General features: G+C 38.6%; 1 protein-coding gene and 1 long non-coding RNA gene across 2 annotated transcripts; both read right to left on the reverse strand.

The window, feature by feature from the left end:
- Positions 1 to 3,297: 3,297 nt before the first annotated feature.
- LOC148202700 (allene oxide synthase, chloroplastic-like) lies at positions 3,298 to 5,819 on the reverse strand. Its single transcript, XM_088109676.1, has 4 exons — positions 5,730 to 5,819; positions 5,298 to 5,371; positions 3,804 to 3,868; positions 3,298 to 3,716 (listed from the first exon to the last, which is right to left on the reverse strand). The coding sequence occupies exons 1-4, from the start codon at positions 5,817 to 5,819 to the stop codon at positions 3,298 to 3,300; spliced, it is 648 nt and encodes a 215-aa protein (XP_087965802.1).
- A 3,419-nt stretch (positions 5,820 to 9,238) lies between these two features.
- On the reverse strand, positions 9,239 to 9,797 carry LOC148202701 (uncharacterized). The gene is made up of 2 exons (XR_015784819.1): positions 9,660 to 9,797; positions 9,239 to 9,607 (listed from the first exon to the last, which is right to left on the reverse strand). It is a non-coding gene; the product is annotated as an uncharacterized LOC148202701 (long non-coding RNA).
- Positions 9,798 to 10,403: the final 606 nt, after the last annotated feature.

The following is a 10,403-nucleotide window of genomic DNA, read 5'->3' on the forward strand; positions in this document are numbered from 1 at the left end:
TTCTTCTTCCCAAGCTACGCGAAAGTTCTCTGCCTCACCATTCACTATTCTCTGCCTCGCCATTCACCATCGTTCTTTGCCTCGCCGTTCACCACCGTTCTTTGCCTCGTCGCCACGCCACTGCATCACCGTCGTCGTCGTCTCAGTTCCCACCGCCGCCGTCGTTTCAGTTCTCACTGCCAGGTGCCCCACTACTGTCGTCGTCCCTGCTGGCTCAACCTCTGGTGTCGCCGCTGCTGTCTCGCGCGAGAGGGATCTTTCTTTCTCACTGCTTTCTCACTTCTTCCCCCTTTCTCACTACTTTCTCACTGTGACCCTGGGCACCTGCCTTCTTCCCCGTGGCACAAAATTACTTCTTTCTTCTTCCTTTCTTGCAGACAAACTGGGAGGACGCGGCACCGTGAGGGTTGTAGCGGCGCTGCCTCCACAAGGGTTCCATCTCCGTCGCGGCGTCTTCCTGTCCGGGTCCTAAAATTAGGGTTCTGCAGATGGGGGAAAGGGGAAAACATTGTGTCTTCTTACTGTTGTGGAGAGGATGGAGGCGCGACCATGGATGGCAGCATACGGAGTTCGCGATTGAAGCTCATGGTTGTGCTTGCGAGGAAGACGAACTGGCGAATCGCAGCGGCGCTGTTCTTGGTTCTTTTATGGTGGTCCGGTTGCGGGGCGGTAAGGGAAAACATTCTGGGTTACATGAATTTAGGTTTCTGAAATTGGGAAATCTTGGGTGTCTGTTTTGATCTTGGGTTGAGATTTGATCCTATTGTTTTGATTTTGGGTTGGGGTTTTTGTCGGACACAGATTTTGGAAACACTTTTGAGTTTGAGACACTGGACAACAATGCAGAGGAAAATGCAATAAGAGGATATGGACTTAGGGGATGAGAAAGATATGAGAATTTTGATGTTGGATATGAGCCTGATGATTTCACCGAAGAGGATGAAGATATAATGGATAAGCTTGGAAAGTTGGAAGAAGAATGCAGGCTAGAAAAGGCTAGAAGAAGAATTCAAGTTGGAAGAAGAATGCAGGCTAGAAGATATAATGGATAAGCTTGGATATGAGCCCCATTCACAAACTGATTACAGCATTGTAACACCACAAACGAGCTTCCAAAATTGAACAGGACGAATGCGTAAAATATGAAAAAAAAAACATATGCTACTGCCTCGGTTATCTTAAAAACCGAGGCATAATCCTATTCACTTTTGTTTCGGTTCGCAACCGAGTCAGAAAACTTGTTCTTTTCTACCTCGTTTGTATGTGCCTCGGTTTCATAACCGCAGTCTATAACCAAAAGCAACCGGTGCTGTTTGTCTTTATTGTACTAGTGATACTACTTGGCAATACTGAAGTTGCCTTGAAAAGTAGTATTAATTTGATAGCTTCAACAACAGCATATGAAAATGCGAATGAAAAAATTTATTAAAAGAAATACACAGAATGTGTTGTGCCAGTTTTACTTAATTTTTGGAATTTAAGTCCATGCAAGCTATGCGGACGAGTCCATCTATGGAAGATATAGGCTATAGGTTATGCAAGATGGGCTTAAGACAACAAGTTAAAATACTCAGCATGCCCCACACTTTAAACTACGAGCCAATGTTAGTGTATTCACAATATTAGGTCTGTGGAGGAGGATGTTCATTGGGTAGTTACAATACCAATGAGATATAAGTCTAACTACATAATAGATTGACACCACTCTCTACCCAAAACCTTAAGACAATTGGTTAATGGATCTTTAAACATATATGATGTTCTACTTTCTCATTTCTACCCAACGTAAGACTTAGACTCATACTTGAAATACTAACACAATATGCAACAAAGGACTAACACGTTTTACATAATTACAATTAAATTTGAGAATAATATGTTTTTAATCTTAAAAAAAATATGTTATGTTAGAATCTGATTCTAATATTATAATGTTACATTTGACAGAATTGCTTAAAAGCTAATTTGATAATTTTTTTCTTCCTCTCTATATATAAATTACAACTAAAATCATTATTATGAAATTTAATTTTAGACAAGGTAACCAAATTAAAGCATCATCAAAATAATAATAAAAAGAGAGAGAAAAGTTTGTACTGCTAATGGAAACCAAGTTCCAATGGAGATCTATAGATTGTACAAATACTTTAAATATGGATTTCTAATTGGTATTCCTTCTTAACATTACTTTTGATCTCTGTCAAATAACAATTGTTTCATCATATGGGGTTGATTATTGCATAAACTATTTGGTTACACTTAATGAAATCCAAACTTGAGATAAGTTCACTAGTGCAGTCAAGAGAAACGACAACAACTATTTTCGCTTATAGACAGCGGTTCCGCAACCGAGGCATATACTGGCGAGGCAAAAAGGGGTAGACTTTATGCCTCGGTTTAGAACCGAGGCAAAAAAAGGTAGGATTTTACCTTGGTTCAGAGACAACTAAGGCAGTACAATTTTTCCTTTTTTATATTATTTTTTCTCGAAGGAATTTTCGCCTTGGTTCCTACTAAACTGAGGCAGTATCCCCCCAATATAAATTAAGAACATTCATGGTGACACTGCGTTGAATGCCTCACACAACTTCTTACTTTCTTTGAAATACTCATTTTCTGCTTGTAAAGCAGCTACAACCATTCCATGATATTTTTCTGTATTTCCCCTACGCTTAGCAAAAGAGACCTTGCCCCAATGCTTCGATTGTTTCTTCTTCTTCATCCTAATCATTGTCGCACTTTACACTAGACGCCTCCTTCTTTGATGTATCCTACAAGTCAGTGAACTTGCAGTCCCAGGTTCTCTACAGTGGGCACGAGTCAGAACTGGAAGCAAGAATTAGAAAGAGAATCATGTCTTTCATGAATCTCTCTAAAGCTGAGTACACCCTGGTTTTCATTGCAATGAGGTATCTACTTTAAAAATTGTTGCTGATTCTTTCCAATTTCAATCCAATAGACGCCTCCTCATAGTGTATGACCACAACAACAACGCATTGGATGTGATGATTGAGAGTTGGAAGAAGCAAGGGGTGAGTGTATTGTCATCGGAATTCTCCTGGCCCAATCTCGGAATGTAGAGGAGGAAGTTAAACAAGAATCAAACCATGATAATAGCCTAATAATTATTACAACAAAATTATCACAACTTCATATCACATGCCTTTTCATAACGGACCCCTATACTCATTCCCAAATTATATATGAATTTTTATTCGTTTTATTCTCCTCATCACCACTCTACTTTTTCACACAGGTCAAATTATTGAGCATCACAATCTTTTGTATGTAAGACTATTACAAAACAAACTTGTGGGCCACCAACTCCTCCGCTCTCTCAAAGATCTTAGGGTCTTTCGTAGCGAACGATTGATATCCAAAGATCATCTCACCCTTCTTGATCACGTACGCCGCAGCATGGCTATCCACCACAAGATCTTCCATGGCCTTCCCGTATTGGAACGACACCACCGACTCTATCCTCATCACCTCGTACACCACAGATTTAGTCAAAGTCATCCTATCGAATGCATGGAGACTCACCCCATTTGCTTCCTTAACAACGCTCCTGATTTCCTCTGCAAGCTGCCTGTGCAAACTCTCCCCTCCCAACACAACCCACTTCATCAGAATCGGAAACTGGATGAACACAAGGTTGTGGAAAGCTTCGTCCCTCTTTATCCCCAACCTCCCCACTTCGTTCAGAATGGAAGAACCTGCACATCGTAATCTGAACTAGATAAAGAAAACTTGCAACTGTAATAAAACGTTAACCGGTTCAAACTAAATGACGATGACATTACCTATGCTGGCAAAACCCTCACAGAGTTTCTTATAGTTGGATTTCACAATCCACGCAAGAAAGGGGCTTGTTCGAATAAGGAAATCTTCTTACCTGTGCGTGATAAACAAATTTTTAATCTCCGAAAACGGAGTCAAAAACTTGTTAAGACCTCGGCAAGTGTACCGAATCATATCAAGTAATAATAAATGGTAAGACCAAGTATCGTTTCCCAAGAGACTCACAACACTAAACAGTTATGTGATTACTCAACTAATTAATACTCTAAAGAACGAATTTTGGGATTTTTGGATGAAAATAAAATAAAATAAATATGAATGCAATTTGATCAATTTGAGGCTAAACACAAGAATGAATGGATGAAGTTGATGATATTGTTGTTGGGTTTAGATTTCACCTAATTTACTCTCATGCATATATGAATTCATCTTCTTCATTAATGTTAATGTCACTTTCTAATTTACCTTAAACCCGATGTCTCGGTGAAGAAAGCCTACTCCTAATTACTAGTTCACAATGTCTTGTCTCCCTAGTAATTAATCATGTATTACATTCACACAAAAGCTTAAAGGCAACCGATCCTCCTATTTCTATGTCTAGGTAATATTGCTTTTAGGAGAATTTCCCCAGTTCTAGATTTTCCCGTATGTGTCCATATTGACAAAATCAATTATCATGCAATTGAATAAGTTAAACAAAGCATCCATAGAGTGTAAAGGAAAAACCCCTAACAATTAATGAAGTAAAGCATATATAATCAAGAATCAATTCCATACATGAGAGTTTAAGAGGTTACATCTTTCCGAAAACAAATAAGGTTTAGTTCCCCGTTATCATGGAGAAACTAGATGAACAATGGAATGAAAGAATGAAAGAGATAGAAAAACCCTAGAAACAGAAGAGGAGACTCCCGCATCCCCAAATTTACCCCCAAGGGGTGACAAGTGTGTTTTTATGCTCAAGCCATCAAAAGATACAAACCCTAAGACGTCCAGGTCTTTAAAGAGGGCCGAAAAATAACAGAAAACGGGGCCAGGCCCAAAACAGATCATAAAAATAGCATAAAATTGGCCCAAAACATGTGTCGTCCACGCTTAGCGCCAAAATGGCGCTCAGCGACAACTGCAGCACTCAAATGATGCTCAGCGCTTGCGCTCAGGCATGAAACAGAAGAAAATTGGCGCTCAGCGCAACTTTTCTACACTCTGGTTGACTTTTTTGCACCCTGGTTGACTTTTCTGCATTCTGGTTTACTTTTCTGCATTTTTGTTGACTTTTCTGCATTCCAATCATTCGGTACTTTAACTCTTCTTTCAAATCATTCAATTAGCCTACCAAATCAAGGGAATCTAGCACAAAACCATTAAATTCACCCTCAACTCTCTTATTCACAAAACTAAAGCAAAAGCATGAGTTCAAGCAAGCTTCTAAGTAAAAAAGGCGGTTTTTCAACCGTTATCAGCGCACACCAGATCATCCCAAAGGTTCTCCTTACCCAGTTGGAATGATAACATATCCAACCTCACCTTCAATTTTTCCCACTGCCACCGCAACACACACGATCCAGTTCTAACAACCCAAGATACAAATAAAATAAAATTGGAAAACAGAACAATCACACTCATGCCCTAAAACAAAGACCACGGCGGTGGCATGAATCTTCCAATTGCCTTCGTTTTCGTCTAGAATGATCCAATTATTTTCCAGAATTTGTTGGACCGTGAACCCATCAGAGGTTGAGGGCTCAGAGGCAGCGGCCTCAAAGGACCAAAAGCGAATTTGGAGAAGCGCGTTAGAGAAGCTGAAACTTGGGATCGAATTTGAAGCGAAGCAAGGAATGGGTTTCCGTGGAAGGGAGTGTGATGATTGGCGACACCGTTGGAGGTGAATCGCCACTCCGACGGCACGCGACTGCGAATCGAAGAACCCTCCTCTCAAACCCTCCCGAAGGTTTCTCTGTCGTCGCCCAACAAGAAAGGGGAAGCTCGCGATTGGAATCCCTAGCCCCACTTGGCATGAGACAATGGAGGCGCCGGAGACAATTGAGACACTGGTGGCGGAGGAACTGTGGCGGAGGAACTGTGGCGGCACGACGGTGGACGCAGTGAGCGACCCGCGAGAGAAACCAGACCGCGAAGTGGAGATTTCTTTGGGCGAGAGAAATGGAGGACGCGAGGACTATGCGTTTGGTGGTAGAGGTTCGTCCAGTGGTGATGAAGGTCATAGGGGAAGAAGAGAAACGGGGAGGCGCAGGGGAAGAAGAAGAACGATGAAGCGCGTTAGGGCAAGAAGATAAGGTTTTATTATTTTGAACAAGTAAAAGGGCTATTACCTCGGTTCAACGAATAAACGAGGCATGAAGAACACTACTAACTCGGTTCATTTGTTAACCGATGCAGTAGGGCTTGGAGGAAAAGTTGTCAGTCTAACTTACAGAGTTGGGTGGATTTGCACAGGCTTTTATGCTTCGGTTTCGTAAATAACCGAGGCAATATAATGAATAGATTTCGGTTTTCAATGAACCGAGGCATATAAGTTCGCCTTAATTACAAAAATGTCACCGCATTTTAATATGCTTCGGTTTTATAAAAATCGATACGTATTAGGCGAGTTAAAAGGTTGTCTTTTTACTAGTGGTTATCATTTCAAAATTTTCATAAAATGATGGTAAGAACTCAATATAGTATTAGGGTAGTCATAGTGACAATGGTGAAAAATATCAAAATATCTAGAAGCTAACAAAATCATTAACACGCCTACTAACTAGAGCTTTAAGAGAGAAAAAATTACATCTATTAGACGTTTGTTTGCGTTGCATTCATTGAGGGAAATGTATCATTTTATTATTTCAAAAAACTCTTACTTCAACAACATATTTAATAAATCAAGCTACCATAAGTTTTAAATGAGTAGATATCTATATTGATGTGGATGGGATAAATGATCAACCATTGGTTATTTTACATTTGTTGATGGCAATCTTGATACACAGACAATCAAAACAAACAAAAGTGAAAAATGAAATGAAAAAGAAAAAACTATAGCCAAACAACACTTGATGCTCCACACCTTTGTCAGAGCGGCTACAATGGAATGGTTAGCGTGGAATAACAAACTAAGAGGGTTTTTAATACGAACACGTGTCTTTTAATTTCTATGTAATTAAACTTACCAAGCAAATAATAAAGACAGATAAAAAGGGTAAGGTTGAGAGAAATTTGCACAAATGATTTTATCCTGGTTCGGATCTTACCAATCCTACATCCAGTCGCTTATCTCAAAACAAGATAAACAGTTCACTACTCACAAAACAATTACAAATTACAATCACAAAGAAACAATTTGTAAAAGTTTAGAAACCACCTCTCTCGATACCACAAGAGATGAACCTGCACCTCCTTTGAGTCTTCACAAAGGATGAACACCTCCTCTGAATACTTCACGAAGGACGAACTTCTCTTCCGAACACCTCCTTAGATACACCAAGGATGAACTGACTATTTCCTCTGTCACCGTAGCAGCACTTCACCAGCTCCACAGACATGAGTTTCACAAGCCGAATAAGAACACACAAGTCTCAATGATTTCTGAGTACTAGAGCACAAGGAAGAGTTCCTATTGATGGAAAATTAGAGCCTATTTATAGACTCACGCAAATACTCTTTCGTTCTTCGTTTCTAGCCATTTAACGCTTTTAATCGATTAATACAAGTGTTAATCGATTAAAATGAGTACAACGGCTAGTTTTCAAAAGTAAGAAAACTCCAACGGTCACCTTTAATCGATTATTTTAAGGATTAATCAATTAACTAATCGATTAAAATAGGTATTAATCGATTATTTCCGTGTCAGTTGAGTTTTCAGCACTTGCAACGTTTTAATCAATTAAAACCGTGTGTTTTTTATTCTAAACAGCAAATACAAGTATGAAAGTACAAGAATCAAAACCTACTACAAATCTAAGTTCTAAACCTTAAACTATAATTATTACAAAAGATTTTTATAACAAAAACAAGTCTTCAAAGGATCTTCATGAATCTTAATATATCTTGACTTGATTTGGACATCATCAAAACTTCATCTTCATCATTTTGCTAACAACCTTTGTCCTCCATGTATCTCAACTATAGCTAAATAAAAGATAACGTGTCATCCCAACACTTTATAAATGTTAAGAAAATATTATAAGAAAATATTAAAATAAATATTAACATTAAATTATAACTTAAATAAAATATAATAGACTTTTTATCATTTTGTTTGAGTATTTAATTATCTTATGCATATTAGTAAAAGAGAAAAGAGACGAATAGATAGATAGTTATAGTTGTTTATTCTTCCTTCTTTATTTTCAATATATCAATAAAGAGGAAAGAGATCTGAAACAGTTACGACCACATTTCATTAGGGGTGTTTGCGGGTTGGGTTGGTTAGAATTTAAACATATATATTACCCAATTCATTGAAAAATTATTAGGTTTTATTTCTGCATTTGTTTTGTTAAACACAATTCCATCCGAGCACGTTGGACTGAGATGGGTAAATTACACTAGTGTAAAAAAGACCTTTAACGTTACCTTTTAGACGTCTGACTCTGGAATATCCAACTTAAAAAATGACCGGTGACATTTTTCGTAAATAAAACAACTATTTAGATGTCGGTTATGGAAGGGCCCGACGTCTAAATACTCATATACGTCGGTTCCCCCGAATAAACACCAAAACTAAATGAAAAAGTTAAAAAAAATTATCGTACATGATGACGTCTCCCATCTCCTCTTACGCATTGCTTTAGAACATCTAGGTCACATTTTTTTCTCTTTTAGGTTTGTTGTGTGGTCGCACGTCCAATCTCATCTCAAGAAGCTATTCAAAGTATCGAGCTCACTCTTTTTCGTCTTTAAGGTGCCTTAGTGGAAGAATCTTGGTTTTTTAGGATTTTTCTCTCTTATTAATCTGTGACTTCTTCAATTATTGTCTCTTCTGACCTCTCTTCTTTCACTAGTGCATTTGACTTGGTCATATATGTTTTTTCTAAGCGACAAAAACAGTTTTTGTTAGTTTATTTATAGTTATGATGATTCTTCAACAATGGTTTCTTTATCCTCTAAATGTCAACAATGACCTATTTATCCACTAAATGTCAGCAATGAATTGCTCAATGATGATTTATAAGAAGAGATTTACATGGAGCCACTAGTGTAGTAAGGGGAAACGACACCGGTTATTTTCGCCTATAGGCAGCGGTTCTTGAACCGAGGCATATACAGACGAGGCAAAAAGTCCACACCTTTATGCCTCGGTTGTGAACTGAGGTAAAAAGTTGAAGGATTTCGCCTCGATTCATAGAAAACCGATATAGTACATTTTTCGTTTTTTGGATTTCTTTTTCGCAAAACTTTATGCCTCGGTTTCTTCTTAACCGAGGCAGTATACTGTTGTTCTCAAAATAAGTGTATCACATTATCATCATATTCACTATCATCATATCTGATAGTATTCGTGCATCACAGCTTGAAACCCATGACAAAATTTCAAAGTGAAAAAGAAATCAAAGCATCAGATGCAGGAGACCATAATCGACTTTCTTCCAGGAACACTTTCTTCCATTCTTCTTCTCTTCTTTCTTTTCCATTAACAAGACATGAGGAACTTTAGTCAAATAAGTCCCTGCTCATCTTGCCCTTCGTTTATCACATTTTCTATCACAATTACTTTTCCTCTTTTGCCTTTAACAAAAATAGCTTCTCTGCAATTTTCTAATATCTTCTTACAATTCTTGTCACTCCAATCATGCAGAATCCACTTCAAAAAGTAAAGAAAGAACTTTAGGAAACATTCGTTTATAGATGCCTACCTTGAGTAGAAATGCATCAGCCTTGGGAATAGATTCGAACATGTCACCACCAACATATCTCAAACTGTTGGTTCCCGACAACTTCACAACCTTAGAGCAAACATTGAATCTCTAAGCGAATTTTGTTCAACTTTAAACCTGAAATTAAAGCAGAGAAACATCACAATCGAGACTTCAAGCATGTTGAGACAAAAAGGAAACTTGTTCTTGGACTCCACAAATACAAGGTATAAAGATATAGATTAAGCTCTCCAGATATTCCACAACCATAATCGACAAAAAGAGAAAAACTAAAAAACAAAGACACCAACTTTCCCACAATTTCGCAGCATCCAAAGCAGAAGAAGCTTCAATATAATCCATCTAACAAAGAGCAATGATAGTGACTATCATAAAGAGACCAAATTGAAAAACCCCTTTTAGCAACATCAGAACCGAAACCCCCACACTGTAGAGAAATCATAACCACCATACTGCAGAGAAATCATAACCATCACAATGCAGAGAAACCCACAAAATACCTGAAAAGAGGTTAGAAAACCCTAGAGACGTGGCAAAGGGCGGTGGGGCGGAGGGCAATTCGGGGAAAACAATTCGGTCCTTCAGCACCTAAAACCAAATGGGTAGGCAAAGGGCGGAGGGCGGTGGTGGCGCAACAGCAAGGGCAGTGGAGGCGCGGTGAGAAATGAGTGAATGAGTAGTGGTGGAGGCACAACAAGGGCGGGGAGCAGTGGTAGAGAACGC

The sequence above is a fragment of the Vigna umbellata genome, chromosome 3, assembly GCF_029865625.1.
Source record: "Vigna umbellata cultivar VRB3 chromosome 3, Vumbellata_1.0, whole genome shotgun sequence".
Taxonomy (NCBI): domain Eukaryota; kingdom Viridiplantae; phylum Streptophyta; class Magnoliopsida; order Fabales; family Fabaceae; genus Vigna; species Vigna umbellata.